The sequence below is a fragment of the Berkeleyomyces rouxiae genome (genome assembly GCF_048999995.1).
Source record: "Berkeleyomyces rouxiae strain 22BRR77 chromosome Unknown BrBRR77_ptg000002l, whole genome shotgun sequence".
NCBI classification, from domain to species: Eukaryota; Fungi; Ascomycota; class Sordariomycetes; order Microascales; family Ceratocystidaceae; genus Berkeleyomyces; species Berkeleyomyces rouxiae.
Window position 1 is genome coordinate 1,149,487 of NW_027396492.1, and position 17,950 is coordinate 1,167,436.

Sequence of the window (17,950 nt, forward strand, 5' to 3'; positions counted from 1 at the left end):
ACTCGGCTCATGGTGGTGGCGATCAAGGGGGTAATTGCTTGCTATCTTCAATGGAGGGGCCCTGCACTTGCACAACTAAAGTACAAGGTACAAACAGGTAGTTATAACTAGTAAACTAGCCAAGTAGTTACCTCCCATGCCTGCACTCACTCGGGTTCCACTGACAAATGGCACCGTGCACCGCGTGCATTGATACCTCCACAAGCGGCCTCGACGGACAGATTTACTAGCCCGGCTTGGCGTCAAGTGCGGCAGTCTCTTTCTTCTTATTGTTGTTCTGTCTTGCTGGTGGAGGCGAGCGTCTTTCTGTTCTCAATCGTTCATTCTGGCACCGCTCCTGCTGTCATGACCGTCATGACCACCCACTGCTTCTGGCCGGGTTCTCTTTAGTCTGGTATCATAGAGCGTCTTCACTCCTTCGGCTTTTGTGTTCTTATTGCCATTCTGTTTTCTGGTTAGACTTGACGTGCGCTTAATCCATCCATCTTGGCTAAAACAAGCCTCTTGAATCACTAGACCAGATGTCTATTTTTATCTGAAATCTACAGGTAACCTCGCAAAATGTTGCCCTACTATTCACACCATCGCACTCCATCGCACTCCATCGAATGACTTTCCTAGAAGCCGTCCGCACATTCTGCAAGCCAGCTAGATATGATTCAGAGTCCATCCCAAAGCAAGAATCAAGATGTCATGCTCAGCATGGCGTCTTCATGTGATGTTTGTGGCTTTGACTCTCCCATAAACTCACGTATAGCCCTGCCAATATACTACGCCTTTCGCAAGCCTCCACGCGCAGGTATTTGCGCCTACCCACTCTCCCAACATTCGCGGGCCTGTCCAAGAAGCGCGACAGAAAAAGAGGCCAAATCTCAGCAGCGGCCGGCGTCTATTTTTGGCACCTGTTTCGTGTGTGCTCTGGAATAAGTACCCCCGGTCCCATCTCATCTCTGAATCCCTCTAGATTTGGACTCTTCGATATACAGATTGCCCTTTAGATCTGCATAGAATTTCTCCCTTCCAGTCTAGCGCCACTGCAATAGACAGCCGCATTGCGATCTACGGCTTCTATCCCTAACTACCCGTACCACAACACACGTGTAGAGTGGCATCGGAGCAAAGACTCCTAGTGCACGTACTTCTTGTGCATGCTCATCACCAACTCCATTCAACGAGATGGGCGTGATGTCATAGCTCCTAAATGCAGTCAAAATGAACGACTCCTTGATTTCCAGTCAACCAGTTATCCTTATTCCAAAGTTTTCCCATATATTGACATTCTGTTACCTTGACATACTGGACCAGCTTGCACATAATCTCCATGTTCTCCCCTTTTTTGCCCGGCCGTCTATACCCTGGCACACAGCATAACTACACAGCCCATGGATTTCCATTGTTGATTTCCTTATCTAGAGAATCAGCCGGCCTTTCCCTCACGATTCTACCGTCGCCGTATCACCGTAGACTCCGACTATTTCGGCTCTCGCACAGGATATCGCACACTAACGTTGACTTGATATCCCTCTGCAAGGGGAGTTTTAGCGACAGCGTGACAAAAGGTTCTTGGTCTTCTCGCTCTGTATTTCTCGGATGTTAAGATACTTGTCACGTCGTCACCTCGGGTTTGATGATTGATATTATAACCCTAGGGCTGGCAAGATAATGTAGGGTTATCCGCAAGGTTGAAACCCATCACTCATTCATTTTCACAATTGACAAAGATAAAACATGTCGATTGACCATATGCGCTTTAAAGAACCTAATGTCGTTCGCTTAACTCTAAATTACCCATTCTAGTTCATCTAACCTCAAAGCCCATTCCGTTTGACAATCGTGAGTTTCTTAAACGGTTTGTTTCCTGACGTCACGGGAGGTCTATTCAACTTGGAGATTCTATTGATCTGCTGCGGGCCACTGAGTCGGTTGATTTGGGTCGGTCGATGGAACCCACCAAATGTGGTCGTCATGGTTGTGCTGTGCATAGTTTGTGCTGGCTTATCGATGATAATGACTTCATCATCGTCGTCGTCGGCTTTCACATCAACTGACGATATCCCTGGTCGCTGTTGTTTGTTATCGTTGTCGGGACGCATTGGCGAGCTCGAGAACTGGGGATACACCCCTTTTTGTTGCGTAAACTTTTCAGGTGAGGTGAGGGAATTGCTGGCCTTTGGATTGGGCGCCGCAGAATTGCAAGGTCTTATAGCCCCCCTGCCAGCGCCAAGTGAGTGCTTTGTGAGTTGCGAGTTAATGGTCGTCGATCTAGCTGGCGGTAGATAAGATGTTGAGGCGGAGTTTGGCCCTGATCGAGATACTGTATTTGTAATGGATCGGGGGCGGGCGCTGGATGCAAGATTTTGGGCGGTATCCGCGTGTACCGACGAAAGATTCGTGCCCGTGCCCCTTGTACCTTTGAAACCCATGTCCATGAGATTGCGACTGCCAGACTGTTTCACTGACCTAGGGTACGGATTCTTGTTTTCTGCACCATTGACTTTGCCTGTGCTCTGTGTGCCAAGCGTAGCATGATGCGAGCTAGCTGATACAAAACCGACAGTGAAGTTGGCACTCTGTTGCATGGTCGTAGAGTATTCAGTATTCCAGTTGGCGTTCGGATCCGGGATTCCGCCTGATTGAAGCTTCACACGGGGTCGTTTGCTACGGCCATCCTGTCCGTTTTCCAAGCCTTCCAACTCGCTGTCCGGTCTCTTGGTTGGAGGAACTTCAGGATAGTGATCATCCTCAGTGATGGCCATTTCAGGCAGATTCTTATAAACGTAGTCGACAGAAGGAACATCTCGACCAAGGATCTGACCAATAATATCTAGGGCGTCTCGTGTGAATGACGGTCCCCTTGGGGCAAACATCTTCTGCGTCGCACTAAGAAAGCAGGATATTTCACATTGGGCCCACTCGCCGCTCCAAAGCTTGTCACGGGCAGGAAAGCTCAGGTAGAGTAGAGCCTTGGCCCGAGTCATGGCGACATAGAGTAAGCGCCGCTCCTCATCAATGTCGTCAGTCCGGGAGTTAGGAATAGAGCCACTAGACACGTTGGGTACAAAGACAACCGGCCATTCTAAGCCCTTGGCAGCGTGTATAGTGGAAATAGTGACTTGTCCAAGATTCCCATCTTGCGCTCCATCGTCCTTCCGACCCTCTTGAGGCTCTGAAGTAAGAGCGACGTTGGTCAGAAAACGATCCAGCATGTCCATGTGTTTCTGCTGGTGAACACCCTCATTTTCTGGCAGCGTCTCGTCTTCTGTCATAGAAGATTCAACAAACTCTCTGACATTTTTGACGAACTCCTCCACATTTTCCCAGCGTGTCTCGTGGTCTTCTTTGTAAGTCGCCTTCAGGTAGCCCTGTAACTGGAGTGTCTTGATGAGATAGTCCAACAACTTTACCAGATCAAATGGCTTCCCCTCAGCGCCAAGGCGGAGTCGCGTACGCCCATTGTTTATTATACCGATGAGTTTATAGAGCTCTTGCTCCTGAGTCTTGTTAAACTTGACACTGGACTTGCGCTCGCCACGGACGTGTTGGAGTAGCATATCCCAAAGTGGGATAGTGAACCTTTCTGCTTCCCGAAGTAAGTCAATGATGGTTTTGGCACCAAACCCGCGCTTGGGTACATTGAGTATTCGCGACACTACGTCGTTGTGCTTTGGTTGATTAATGGCACGAAGGTAGTCAACTACAATCTTGATCTCTGCACGCTCGTAGAACTTGCGACCGCCTGAAATACGTGTTAGCGCAATGTGGAACTTTTAAATAGTTTAATAGTCGCCATCACTCACCAACCATCCGGTATTTTATACGCTGATTAGTTAAGGAAGATTCAATTAGCCGTGATGATGAAGAAGATCGTAGTAGAATGGCGATGTCGTCCCATTTGAGAGTTTTGGCAGTCATGTCGATCACACGTCGTATCTCCATGGCTATCCAATCGGCCTGGTCCTTCGCTGTAGCTAGTCGTCGAAGTGTAGGCCGTGTTCCTTTGCCGTGTACCGGGGCTAATACCTTATCGTAACGTTTTGTATCTTGCTTGATAACCTGCACGGCCGTATCTATAATCTGGGTAGATGACCGGTAGTTCTCCTCTAGTGCAACCTCCTCAGTACCAGGGAACTCGGCTAGTAGGCGCTGCAAGTTTCTTATTTCCGCTGCGCGCCAGCCATAGATGCTCTGGTCCGGGTCACCAACTACCGTGACACGCTTCTTTGCTGATGCAAACAGTTTGAGAAGCTCATACTGCATGCCATTGGTGTCTTGGTATTCATCAATCAGAACAGCCTCAATGTTTGCCACGCAATGTGGGTGTTGTTGCAACAGCTCAACACAACGAATTAGCAGATCGTCAAAATCAAGCGTGTCGGTGGCTTTGAGATGAGCCTGGTATTCTTCGTAGACCTTGATATATGTTGGTGGTTTGGGAGGTTTTTTGACGGTGATGCCTTGGGAATTTACACGAGACTGGGTAGACGGCGCTTCCGCATGCTCCTCTTCACTAAAGTACGGGCTTTTAGACTTTTCCTTACTGATGAAAGAAAGAATATCGCGTGGCTGGACGTCTTCTATACCAAGCCGCTGGAAGATCCGTTTCACGATAGACCGGCAATCGGTGTCATCCATGATGCCGAACTTTTTTGGCAGGCCGATCAAATGGCCGTAGAAGCGCAGATAACGAACTGCGATGCTATGGAACGTGCCCAAAATCAACTTTCTCTGCTGCTTTTCGCCAAGGTGCTTGCCGATGCGTTCACGCATTTCACGCGCGGCCTTGACGGTGAAGGTGGCCACGATGATGTTCCAGGGCTGATATCCCATCTCCTCAACAAGAAACGCCACGCGGGACGTCAGCGTGTGGGTTTTTCCGCATCCCGGCCCAGCAAGGATGGCGACCGTGTCAGCACGGGAGGAGACTGCCCGGTGTTGCTGGCGGTTTAAGCCCTTTAAAATAGTCGTGCGTTGGCTGCTACTTGAGCTAGAAGATGGCATTTTGAAAATCAAGTGGGCGAAACATAACAAATGAAGGTAGGCTGCAGGATTCGGAGAAGAGAGTGAATCAGGGTAGTCATCGATTGTTGACTTCTTGTTTGGTGTTGTAGATTGGACGCGGTAACGCGGTGACAGCCCCCCTTGTGACTTCACTTTACGCGGCGCGGCACGACACGACACGCAATCACGTGATATTCCATGAGTTAAAATCGTGGGTTAAAGCTGTAAACCCTAACAATCATCTCCAGCGTGAACCAAGGATATTGCTGAGTAACTAAGACTCCAATCGGTTCCTGTTTTACGAATGCGTACTTAACAACCTGAAGATTCTCGGCACTTTTTCCTTCGCATTCTCTTTATATTTTCAAATAATTCGTCACATTTGCAAGGAAAGCTTAAGCGCCGGGTGAAACTTTAGTTGCGGCCAGCGACATGATTGGTTGGAGCATAGGCAGTTACAGATAAGCCCTTGGGGCGGAAGGAACTTCTAAATCATGCCGTCATTTCCATCTTGCGGGGTATGAAATAGACCCAGTCAAGGGATAACTCCCACTTGCCTAGTGACCTAGTTCATGCTCTCTTGAAGTTCTCTTCAAACACGGGTCTATGTTGGTTGAGGTAAAGCCCCAGAAGGAAGTTGCCTTTTCCCGCCCCACAGGATCGGCAGCTCTAGCGGGAAAAGTGGGCCAAAAATCTAAATGTCTCCTCGGCCAATCGGAGCCCCAGTCAACTTCAACGTCGGCGCTTAGCTAATGCCAGCCAATCAAAATTGAGAGTGGCTTTTTGCCTGTGGTGCACTATCAAGGCTCTTTGTAGCTGATGAAATTATTGATACTGGCCGTTATTTCAATAACTGCTTTTTTTTCTTTTTCGGGCCGCAGTTTTCGACTTGCAGTATCTTGAATGCGGCGGTGATCTTACAGAGTACCACGTTTATTCTATCAGATTTCTTTCTACACGGTGTCTCATATTCCTAATGTCATGTGTAGTCACATGAGATCCCGTGAGGCCGGAAGCTCGTGACACCAACTTGATTTATACCAAGTCTTTCTGTATCTTGGCAAAGGAACAGGCGAAGGAAGGCTGGAAGAAATCGAATCTCAGCCAATAAGCATCGCTGTTGATCTTAAAAAGACGTATGCGAGGTTGTCAAAGGAATGGCTTGCAAAGAAGGAGACTGCAGCTGGAGCAGGATACAACTTCCCGTGGCCCTGACCAACTGGTATCTAGACTTCTCTGCTTTTTTTTCCTTCTCTTTTTTCCCGTTGAGAAAAAAACCAATGCTGTTTTAATGATATCCCTAGGTCCTAAAACCTTGACTGGCGCTCACTTGCCCCATCACTAATTTCCTTTCCTTTCCCTCCCATCACATTGGTCCATGGCCCAGTTCAGATTGGATCGTCTCTTCAGCAGCCGCCGCTTTAAAAACCACTGATACTCGCAACTGGCGAATAGCCTCTCGCTGTTGCTCAACCACATACAGCTTGCCGCCCCCGCTGTTTCGCCTTGTCTATTTGGTTAGGCCGGAATCTCTACTTGCGAGTCGATCATCATCCCGATTTGCCCGATTTGCTTTTGTTAATTCTACACCGAGCATTAGCTTCCCCCCAGTAGCAAAGCGGAGAACGAAGGAAAAAGAAAAGAAACGAAAGACGAAGAGACACTATTGATACATTGCTACCATTCTGTCTTAGCGATATCTGCTTTTCACGTTGGATGGCTTTTAAAAGAGGCCACAGCGACTTAACCCATCCCGCCCCTTCTTCTTATTGCTCTCCTTTTGGCCACACGATGGGACTGTTGCCTTCATTATTTCTTCATAATCTCGCATTTTGCTCACTCCTGTCTCCGTCTATATTCCGGGCCTGTTTTTTCACCTGTGTCCTGGCCTTGTTGCCACCCTCTAGAGCTGCTTCTCTTCCGACCATCATCCGGACTCGAGACAACGACGGAGACAAAAACTTCCTGCCCGCTCAGATTGGAGGCATTGTTGGTTCATACGCTATTTCCTTGGTGCTGGTCGCCTCTATTCTTCTTATCCTCTCGAAGCGTCGACGTGCGCGGCTCAGCGGTCTTTACGAACCCGAAACCCAGATTGATACGTCCTTCTACGTTAAGAACATAAGCTCCCAACCGGAACCCATCCAGCCGACTCAATCAGGAACTATCCAAGGTTCATATCGCAACGCACTGGTCCCTTCAGTTACTCTTTCTCTGCAGACCCAGAATCTCAACGTTGCTTCGTCATCCAAGTTTGAGTCTCCTCAGTCGCTGTTTGCATCAAGGACACCACAGACTCCGACTGCAAACTCTTCACAGGTCAACATCCACCCCAATATCTCACCAGTCTCTTCCAAGTACACTCTTGGATTCGATAGCTCTGTTGACCAAACAGTAGTCGAAGCGGACAAAAAAATGGCAGACAGACAGTTGGAAGAAATGTACCGCCATGTGCTGGAGCACGAGGAGGCCAAACGCCTCGGACTTGAACCTCCTCCGTTGCCCGCAGCCAAGTCTGCGGCTCATGGTCGGCCGTCGGATGTTTCTTCTAAAAAGAGTAAATCCAAACCCGGAATCCTAAACTTGAGCCAGTCCACACCTGCGGCGGAGAAGCATCAGTCTAAAACATCGTTGTTCAAGCAGTTGCTATCGCCACGCAGCAGAAGGGCACCCAGGGAGCTTACTATCTCGGCACCTATTATGACCCCACAGTCTGCCACATTTCCACGCGATGCCCAGGAAATGAGCAACATGGCGCCCCGGATGTATGCACCTGCTTCTCCACCGCCAATCCCTACAGACCAGCAGTCGTTCCACACCGATGCGCACATTCAGGATTCCAAGGTTCGCGCTGCTTCAGTGAGCCTGCCCACCCCTCCGGACTTTTCACCAGCTAGTGCCCAAAGTATTGATGAGCGTCTGGAGAATACAGAACAGTCTTCTGCATCTGCACTGGGAGCTGTGGTTAGCACTGGTACCGAGGTTCCGCGTAATGTCGCCGTCTCTGCTTCAGTTGCCGAGGAAGAACCAACATCTTCAACCTCGTCCCAAGCGCCTTTGGTCGGTCTGCCAGCTTCTCCCCGCTCAACTACGGGCAGTTTTCCTGCACTCCCAGCCTCGCCCCGGTCCTCTAAATTTCAAGGCCAATTCACTGGTGGTGGTAATGCTTCAGGCCTATCTTTACCGCTGTCGCCGAGAAACTCCAACTTTTCGCGACCCAACCAGCCGTCGGCCGTCCGCACAGGTGGTGTGCTTCCGCTGCGTGCGTATGAACCGTCGGTAACGACGCCGCGCGCCATTGCGCAGACTACGTTTGAGCGCACTATGCCGTTTTCGCCTATGGGAGCGGGTACGCCAGGAACAAGTGTTCCCTACACACCGTATCAACCGTTCTCACCAGTGGTGCCGGTTACGCCTTCGCTAGTTACTAGGGAGGAGCGGAAGCGTATGAAAAAGATGGTACCCAAGACGCCGACTCTAGAGATGGCGCAAAGCTCCGAAGACCTCTGGTAGGCAAGGAGTGTATATCCAGTGTTTGTGTTTTCTTCTTTCATTCTTTGTCACTCGCTCACTTTTTTTATGTGAGTTTCTGGTTGCACAGGAGGTTAGTCTCGACTAGAAATTGAAGGGGTTATTTTGATAGTGGATTGTTGAGCTGTAGTTTGAGCAATACCGCGTTTTTATGTTCAATATATCATGGGAGTTTTGTCATTGAGTAACTAGTCTACATGTTTGGTATCATTGTGCTTGCGATGAATTAATTACCCGTTTCTTTTACTTCTGAGGTTGCTTCTGACACGGAGGAGACTCAAGACTAACACGTGATACTCCGACAAACTGTGCCAGTGTGGTGTCGGTAAATTCCTGGCTCTTCTTTCGCAGGGATTTACTGGAGGGACAAAGGGAAAGGAAGGAGAAAAGACAAAGGCAGGAATCATCAGGAAGAAAACCGGAAATAAAGATCCAGAGCTGGATAACCAACGAAAGTAGTTGCAAAAACAAAAAAGAAAACCACAACAAAAAAAAGTCTAGAAAAGGGGAGCTTCTCGAAGCAGGCGAGAGAGAGAAGCTGGATGCAGGGAGTAAGAGCCATCTCAGATCATCCTTGGTTCCTTCTGGACCGCCATGGAGAAAAGCCCACCCACCAGGCGCGAGAGCGGAACAAGAAGTCAGCCCATGGACGTTCGCAAATCATACGATAATGCTTCGGCATCTTGCGATGCACTGAAACTTTAATTCTGGGTGATTGATTTGTGGCAGAGACCAGGCAGGAGTGGCGTCGTTTTAATATTTTTTTTGGGTCTTTTTTGGTCTGGCTGTACCTGCTGCTTCACAAGCAGGCTGTTGATTGGCTGCCTGCAAGAACCTCAGATCCTGGTCAGCCACACTTGGACGCACTCTCACTCTTCCCAACCGCCGGCTCTTCCTCTCTCTTGGTTTGACGTGTCACAATACAGCTTAGCTTCGTGTGTACCTGTAACTATACAAATTCTGTAGTTAACTAGTTACTGTATGTACATATGTACTTGCACTATACGGCCGTCCAAGCTGGCAGGGCAGACACACGGCGCATCTGCTGTGTCTGCACTTCTAATTTTGCTGCCACCCTTGTGCCGGTTGTTCTCTAGCCAAATGCACGAAGGCTACAGCCTTGCCCATCGTATCCTCCTTCTCTCTTCGCTGGCAGCCAGGCCGCCAGTTGATTGGTCGACACAACAGTACTAAGCAAGTCGCTGTTGTAGACTGAATCTCACGCTGCTCCAGGGCTTCGTGCCATCATCTTTGCTGCTACGGCCCGCTGTAACGCCTGCTCTGCCCTGATTCCAGGCGCCACAGCATCGCTAGCCCTTCCAGGCCGCTATTCCTTTTCTGCTTTGCTATTTCACATCTCCCGCCGCTGCCCCTCCTCCTTCTCCCCGTTCCTCATACGATCACCTCTATTGCCACACCCTGCCCATCGAGCCACCAGCCTGGGCGGGCCGTCTCCGTGCTCTATTTTCTCAGTCATCTTGTCTCCCTCTGCCGATCGACCCCCCGGGGGCCGTCGCATGTCAGACCACAATTGCATAATTCGCCAGTTTGCCGTTTCAGAGCTAGTTGTGCGTGGATTCGCAGCCATTGCTTTGCTGTCGCTGAAGCACAAGGAACACGGACGCCAGGCCAGAGGACCGTCGCTCTTGTCCATAGATGGCGGATCAGGCGTGTCATGGGAGGCTTTCTGGCCCTGAGGGTCCTGTTCGCCCTCCTGCTGCTCCATCCGAGGGCACTTCGTTTGGACCTCTCTCCTCCTCCACCACCACGCTGCCTACCGGGTCCGGTGTCAATGTCAGTGCCAGTGCCAGTGTCGGTGCAGGTGCCAACGACTCTCTTTACTCTCCTGTGGCTCAAGACTTGCACGTGTCTCCTTCTTTTCCCACTGCGGGCTCTTCTGATGCCCGGGTTCAGGTCCAGACTCAGACTCAGCCTCCTTTAGACCACGCCCAAGTCCAAGCTCAGGCCCAGCATCACCTATCGTCCCATTCTCAGCATCAGCATCAGCTTCAGAACCAACAACAACAGTCTCCGCAGATTGTCGATGCTACCCAAGGCTCTGACCAGCCTCAGAACCAAGATTCGGCTTCTATCCTGGGGCACACCCATCGTCAGACTCAATATCAGCCCAAACCTCTTTTCATCCACGAAAACAACATTTCAACTTCTGCCCTTCAGTCTCCCTCCATTGACTCCCCTCTGGGAACCAGCTCTCAGGCTCCATCCCAGGCTCAGTCCCAGTCCCAGTCCCATCCTCAGCATCAGCTCCAACCCCAGGCTCATCCCTACTACTTCAACAACCTCAACCTCAATCTTTCTGACTGGCCGCAAGCTGCTGGTACCCCTGCCTTCAACGCTTCCGCTTCTGTCGGCGGCCCTCTTCCAACTACCGCTTCTACTAACCCTACGAACGCCCCCACATATCCCTCCGCCTGGGATCTCAGCGTTCTCTCTCCACAGGAGCAGAACCTCCATCTGCAGCAACTTCGGCTTCAACAACTCCAGGCTCTATTTCCCCATCAATCATCACTTGCATCGGCTGCTTTTCAACAATCTCCTTCTTCTAGTAGCCTTGACGCCATATCTCCAGAGGCTGCTGGCAAACTAACACCTGCACAGCTTGATCGCCTCAAGTCCATTAAAATGCCACCACCGCATTTACGGTATTACTCGCCTTCCGGCGTGAATACTCCGGCGCCATTTGAGGCTACGGAGGACTCACACGGCAATACTCCTATGGACATTGACGGCCCTAGGTCTTCTACCACCAAAAAACGCAAGGTTTCTGCTGAGGACGATGATGACGAGGAGGATGATGAGGATGGCGGCCCCGTAAAAAAGACAGCCCACAATATGATTGAGAAGCGATATCGAACCAACCTCAATGACAAAATAGCATACTTGCGCGACTCCGTTCCCAGCTTAAGAATCATGTCCAAGAGTGCCCGAGGCGAGGACACCACCGAAGACCGGGAGGAACTTCATGGGCTTACACCTGCTCATAAGCTCAACAAAGCAACTGTATGTCAGATATATCGCCGCAGCATTCAATCGCCTTTCCAAACTTCATCATCAAAGCTAACCTCACCCTCAGGTCCTAAGCAAAGCTACCGAGTACATTCGGCATCTTGAAAAGCGAAATAATCGTCTCATCGACGAGAATCTAGCAATGCAACGTCGCATACAGGCCTTTGAAAAACTATTCATGGCTGGTGCAATGAGCGGAACTTTGGGTCCGCTTCCTCCCAACCTCATGTCTATGCAGTACGCCGCCGCCGCCGCCGCTCAAACACCTGGTCCCTCTCAGTACATGTCTCCCCAAGTAGATGTGGATTCATCACAACCTCCGGAAACTCCAGCTATCGGCATGATTCCAGTCCCCGACGAAATGAAGCGCTTGTTGGAGCCTCAAATGCAGGGCCAGCCGTATCCGGTACCACAACAACAATTTACTTCACCGGTGGGCAGCCGCCAACAAACAATACATCAACAACAACAACAAATGCAGCAAGCTCGCTACCAAAATGGGGGAAATAACTATGGGAAGCTGATGGTCGGCTCTCTGGCTGGTCTCATGATTCTTGAGGCCTTTCGAGAAGATGAACAGAGTACAGAACAACCAGAAGGGCGCGGACTCTCAGGGTTTCCTGCGTATCTCATCAACTCTGTTGTTTCTCGCATGCATTTCAACGTTCTGGGACACAACATATCACCACCACATATCTTGCTCACAGTCAAACTTTTGGTGATGATTGGCATTGTTTTATGTTTCTTTGGCCCCCTGGTCTTAACACGCAAGCAAAAGCGGCCAACGGAGATATCTGAGTCCACCATGTCTACATCTTCTCCTATTGCGTCAATGGCCGAGACCCGGGGACTGCCCTCAGAATACAATTCCGGCAAGATATGGTTTCCTTGTTGGTCGAACCCCATTGCTGGAGTGCTTGCTTTGTCTATCAAAGTTGCTGAACTTGTGGTTTTCTTTGTTTTTGGGCTGCATAGCTACCAGTGTTTCTTCCGCCGCAATGATGATGAAGAGGCGGAACGTATTCATGCATGGTCCAAAATCATTGATACCCAACTTTCTGGCAACGATAAAAGCGTTGGTTTTCAAAGGCTCCTCTTTACCTTCCTTTCGTCCATGACTTTCCCGACTACTCCCGGCCATTTGATGCGCAAGGCCCTTCATGTACAAATTCTTGCTCAGGCTGCTGGAAGTGTCAATTTCTTTCGCTTCGACTCTGCTGCCTTGTGTCTTTCTCGATCATACTGGAATGAGGCTAGACATCTTTGTCGTGCATTAAATAGACTCAAGGGCATGTACTCCGATGCCCGAGACGATTTCAACAATGACATTGCGCAACATCTAGCCTTGCTTCTAGAACAAGAGCACGATGATGTGCTTACGCGTCATGTCATCCTCAAGGCTACACAGACCGTTTGGAATCCCACAGAGTCATTTAATAGCCAGCTTCTTTCATGTGCTCCCTTGGACGCTGTTGCCATTTGGTGGTCCGAATCCCTGATACATCGAGCACTGATCCACACTCTCGCCACCCGTAACGCTAATATTGCTTCTGCGCAGGCAACCATCGGCGCCGATCTAGACCTCGCAATTAGCACATCTCCAGCGAGGGCTTATACTCGGGCTCGGGCTGCAATCGCCCATGCTCTGCTTGTGAAAGGAAGCTGCAACCGATACATCTCATCGGCCACTCAAATACTTCACCAGTCCGATTTTGGTGCCTTTGCATTCAGTGACCTACATTTCTCACTGAAGTGTGCCCTTTCTATGCCGATGTTGCATCAAAATTGCGCCATGGACGAGGCCATCTCGTCGCAGCTTCGCAGCATTTCTAGATGTGTACCAAACTTCCCATCGCTGCTGAGTTGCGTGGCCGCATTGCAAGTCATGGAAACGCTGCTCCGCAGAAATACCACAGCCGCACTGCACCGTGCTACTATCCTTTCGATAGCCAGGAGTATTGAGGCGTGGATTCAGAGCGGCTGGGGAAAATCGAACGGCATGGATGAACAGTTGTGCTTGGATGTCATGAGCCGGTGTCAAGAAATAACAAAAACACCGACTGGCGAGAACGACGAGGCGTGCCGTGAAAATACAGCCGTGGTGTGAGTGGCCATGAGCTCACTGGGTGCTTGAAGCTATACCAATTGATGATTACATAATTTAGAGCTACAACTAACTAAATTATGCGCTGTTTATATGAAATGTTTTCCAAGTCTTGACTTGGCTATATTTAACGTTCATGTTTTGCAAGTCGTTGACCTAATGTTTGTTCTGTTGTGATGATTAGGAAATGTGGGGTTATGCCTAACAAAGCTGTAACTCATAACTAGTGGTTAGCCCCCTGAGGCCGTTTGGTTCACGGCCAACAACGATTCACAACCCCACATGTTGACCGACTTTTGGCCCTTCCGCGGATGTCCATTGTACAACTACAGAGTCAACGGCAGCTAGAAAAGGTCAACCACACGTTTAAGAAGAGCATCATCAGCCTTGGCCCCAACCACTGCACAGATAATGACAGACTTCCAGTTTCCGCGAGAATACAGCTTCCCGCCCTTCTTCACGCGCCAGACAAACCTGACCACCCATCACGCCCAGCTAACCAAGTGGTCCGCGCTAGTCCTCGCATACTGCCAGCACCACCGCATCTACCGACTATCGCTCTCGCCGAGTGCCAGCAGCGCGTCAGCCACCGCCGCTGGCGCTACCACCTCGCTGCCCGCCGACCTCTTTGCCAACCGCCGCATCAACCGCCAGCTCTCGGCAACTGATATCCGGGAGGTGATTGACTTTATGCGCCGCGACGGCCGCGCCGAGTACCTGCATGTGCCGGGCGGCCACGGACAGGAGAGCGGGCTGAGCATTGTCGGCAGCGGCGGTAGCGGTAGCAGCGGGGGGGACGTGGTGTGGATCTACTGGCGCACGCCGGAGGAGTGGGCTGGGCTGCTGGAGCGGTGGATTGAGGAGACGGGGCAGAAGGGCACGGTGCTGACGCTATATGAGCTGGCAGAAGGAGAGAAGACGCTGGGCACTGGTGAGTTTTGGTGTTTTTTTCTTCCCTTTTGAATTGAAGTAGCATATTACACCTGGAGAGGCGGGCTTGTGGATGAGCGCTGACCATGACGTTTGCTACAGAGTTTCACGGCTTGGATAATGACCTGCTACTAAAGGCTCTGGGTGTGCTGGTCAAGCGCGGCAAGGCGCAGATCTTTGGCCAGGAATCATCGGGTGTCAAATTCTTCTGAGAGCTACGTGTAGAACAAAGACGCCACGGTCAGAGCAGAGTACCGGCTGAAATGTGATGGACATTGAGTCAAAGAAAAAAAAAGCAAAAGATATCAGACGTTACGCTATAGAATCGGACTACATCGGCCATCTGAGCTTGCCATACCTCTACCAACGCCAAATGAGACAATATGATACAAGGCGCAAAAATGAAAAGAAGAAAAAAAAGAAAAAGAAAACGCAATTCCTCCGCCTCAACAAAGAAGCCCGGACAACCGGCTACAAACAAAATCAAATGGCTCTTTAATGAACCGCCACCCTACGACTTCTTTTCATTCTCCGCAAGATACTTCTCGTCCCAGATCATCTCCTGTCTGATAGCCACAGCGAGCAACCACTCTGTCAGGACAATGCGCGGCTCCATGTTTCCGTTGACAGCCATGTCGACGAAGCGCGTGTAAAGGCGCTGCTCCTTGGGCGAGTTGGACGAGAGTAAATAGACGGGCTCCAGCGCGCCATCCTCATCTGCGTCATCCTTGCTAGGCCGAATCACATTGCGTGCCGTCAGCTCGCGCCACGTAGCGCCGTTGGCCTCGGCGATTGCGCGGTACGTGTCCTTGCCGTTAGCCACGTAGTCTGAGCAGAAGATGGGCACGCCGTTGAGCAGACGGCCCTTGTTGGCACGCGCGCGCGCGACGGCTTCCTGCAGATTGACGTGGTTGGCTTTTTCGTATTCTTCGTCCTTGAGCAGGAAGTCGGCGGGGTCTAGGAGTGTGTCTTGATCCAATACGCTGTCAATGAATGAGGTGTTGATGAGTGTCGGTCCTCGTGCTAGCGTCTTGAGAAACTTGAGGGTACGGAGTACTTTGGGTGCGGCTAGATACTGGCATGGATTGCCGTCTTCAACCAACTTAATGCCGAATTCACGGAGGCGGGCCTGGGCATGAGATAAATCAGTTAGTACGTGTATTGCGTGTCGCCCTAAAAAAGTACCACGGGCAGCTTACCTTTTCTCGTTCCTCCATCTTCGGGTTATTAGACCATCGCCGGAAGCCTGTAGTCATGATGCGGTACTTGATATCCGGAAGTCCCTTGCGCTTTCTCGACGGCTGTACCTCGTCCTCGGCGTCGTCGTCTTCTTTGTTGTCTGCCGTATCCGTCCGTCTGGATCTTACAGAATCACGCATGGCCTTTTCCAGCTGATCCGCTGCTTTCCGCCCGCCCCAAACGCCGCCAATGCTTGTGCGCTTGTTTTCTTTTTCGTAGAGCTTGATATCCTCCACCAGACTCTGTATGTTTTTTGCAGCCTTTGATTTGGCGCTGCGGCCGGCTGTGACAGGCGTTTCGACGTCCATTTCACTCGTTGTCGACGCAAAGCTATTTGTGCCACCGGTAGTGCCGGTCTTTGTACGCGTTTGGCGCGTCGGCGTCGCGTATCCGCTGCCTTCATCAACTGCAGCAGCCGTACGTTGACGCTTGACGGATTTGGGTACTGCGGGTGCGGGAGACTCGTCATCTGTGTTCGTGTAACTGGGTGTACCCTTGGCAGGTCCCTTTTTGACGACATTTTCGCTGGCAACATCGCGGATCCGACGCTTCAACTGCGCCACCTTGGGAAGGTCTTTGCCGCCAGGGTAGTATAAGCTTCGCAAGACAGCTTCATCGAGAAATGTCTGGCCAAGTACCTCGCTAAGATTGGTGCGAGGAGGGAAATGGCTGTATCGAGTGTTGGAGCATGGCTGGGCGGCACACTTGGCATAGCTTTCCTCTACCCACAAATGGCTGACAATCTCAATGCCCCAGTCCACAGCGGCTTCACACTTCTCTCCCGTACGGCGAGCAGTGATGAGATGTGTGTTGTCGTTCTTCATTGTCTTTGTAAAACTAGCACCGGCAGCCGTAATCAAATTCTCGATGTATGTTCGTGCTTCACCGCCATAGTTGGAGACTGTGATTTTAAGACCCTCAAATCCTTTGAGAGGCTCCTTGGGTATCGGATAATGCAAAAGGCGCCGCAGGGGAGAAGTCCAGCTATCATTGAGGATCAAGTGATACAGCCAGGAAAGATTGCCAACGTCTTTGCACAAGTGGGATGCCCGCACGTAGTCTTTCCCAGAGCGATATTTCCCAATGTACATGTCACAATCATCTACATTCCCGACAACCGAGCCCCCAGACTCCTTGATCAAGTCGGTAATCGTCGTCCGCAGGTCGTCTGTAAGCATAAGATCACTGCTCAATACCACTGCCTTTTTCTGGAAAACTCGTAGAGGCGCTCGAGAGCCTGTCACTACGGGCCGTGGTAAAGAAGAAGGACTAGGATCTGTGGCGCCCGAGATCCCTTTGCTAGGAGGGATCTTTAGAGGGCCTTTAGGGTCTGTATTGAATACATCCATGCCAGGAAGTGTGTACGGAGCCTCGTCAATGCGTTTTCCCAGCTTGAAACAATCGTTGAACCTGAACATTTGTTAGGGAATACTGACGCCTGCGTAGTATCAGACAGCTAGCTTACCAGTGTGGAATGACAAATACCCCCCGGAAACCCTTGGCCCGGGCCTGAGCAGACAGCTCCTCGGTCAAGTATGGAGCGCATATGTGGGTTGTGAGACGGGTGATGGCCCGGTTTTCGGTTCCACCGAGTGCCATAGTCGCACCTACAATGGCATCGGTGTCTTGCTCAGACAGGCCACAGCAGGTGACCACAACATTTGAGAATATCAAACGGGGATCCGGGGAATACGGTCGTGGTTGTGGGAGCTTGCCTCTTGTAAGGGCCTGTTGGATCCAGTGATGGCTGACTACAGAGATCATAAAGGCCTGGGCATCGACATATTGTGGAAAATCGATGGTGGTCGAGATGATGTGTGTGGCTTCAAAGGTCCGGAGATCGATGTCTTTCAAAGGGGCGCAAACCGAGCCACCGTTCTTGGTGACAATCTCAGAGAGCTAGCTGAAGCGTTAGCAACCGCACAAACGAATGCTGTAGTATTTACAACACAGCGGAGATATAGAGAAGCAAGCATACCTCCGCAACGACTTTTGGCGTGAGTACATCGCTGGGGACAAATGCAAAGACACACTGGTCAAACACGGCCTTGGAGCCGCCCATTTTTTGGCGCTATATCAAAACTTTGGTGGCGTTTCAGAGGCAACAACGGCGTGTTGAGG

At 50.7% G+C, this 17,950-nt stretch overlaps 5 protein-coding genes across 5 annotated transcripts; 3 read left to right on the forward strand and 2 right to left on the reverse strand.

Annotated features, from left to right (window-relative positions):
- Positions 1-1,808: 1,808 nt before the first annotated feature.
- BROUX77_001871 (uncharacterized protein) lies at positions 1,809-4,998 on the reverse strand (the record flags this gene model as incomplete). The annotated part of the gene is made up of 2 exons (XM_073746348.1): positions 1,809-3,736; positions 3,798-4,998. 2 exons carry the CDS (start codon positions 4,996-4,998, stop codon positions 1,809-1,811), a joined length of 3,129 nt encoding a protein of 1,042 aa, XP_073606953.1.
- Positions 4,999-6,789: 1,791 nt separating this feature from the next.
- Positions 6,790-8,511, forward strand: BROUX77_001872 (uncharacterized protein; the record flags this gene model as incomplete). The annotated part of the gene is made up of 1 exon (XM_073746349.1): positions 6,790-8,511. The coding sequence occupies one exon, from the start codon at positions 6,790-6,792 to the stop codon at positions 8,509-8,511; it is 1,722 nt and encodes a 573-aa protein (XP_073606954.1).
- Positions 8,512-10,185: 1,674 nt separating this feature from the next.
- Positions 10,186-13,663, forward strand: BROUX77_001873 (uncharacterized protein; the record flags this gene model as incomplete). The annotated part of the gene is made up of 2 exons (XM_073746350.1): positions 10,186-11,550; positions 11,624-13,663. 2 exons carry the CDS (start codon positions 10,186-10,188, stop codon positions 13,661-13,663), a joined length of 3,405 nt encoding a protein of 1,134 aa, XP_073606955.1.
- Positions 13,664-14,071: 408 nt separating this feature from the next.
- BROUX77_001874 (uncharacterized protein) lies at positions 14,072-14,802 on the forward strand (the record flags this gene model as incomplete). The annotated part of the gene is made up of 2 exons (XM_073746351.1): positions 14,072-14,591; positions 14,693-14,802. The coding sequence occupies 2 exons, from the start codon at positions 14,072-14,074 to the stop codon at positions 14,800-14,802; spliced, it is 630 nt and encodes a 209-aa protein (XP_073606956.1).
- Positions 14,803-15,101: 299 nt separating this feature from the next.
- Positions 15,102-17,891, reverse strand: BROUX77_001875 (uncharacterized protein; the record flags this gene model as incomplete). The annotated part of the gene is made up of 4 exons (XM_073746352.1): positions 15,102-15,719; positions 15,790-17,239; positions 17,295-17,728; positions 17,808-17,891. 4 exons carry the CDS (start codon positions 17,889-17,891, stop codon positions 15,102-15,104), a joined length of 2,586 nt encoding a protein of 861 aa, XP_073606957.1.
- Positions 17,892-17,950: the final 59 nt, after the last annotated feature.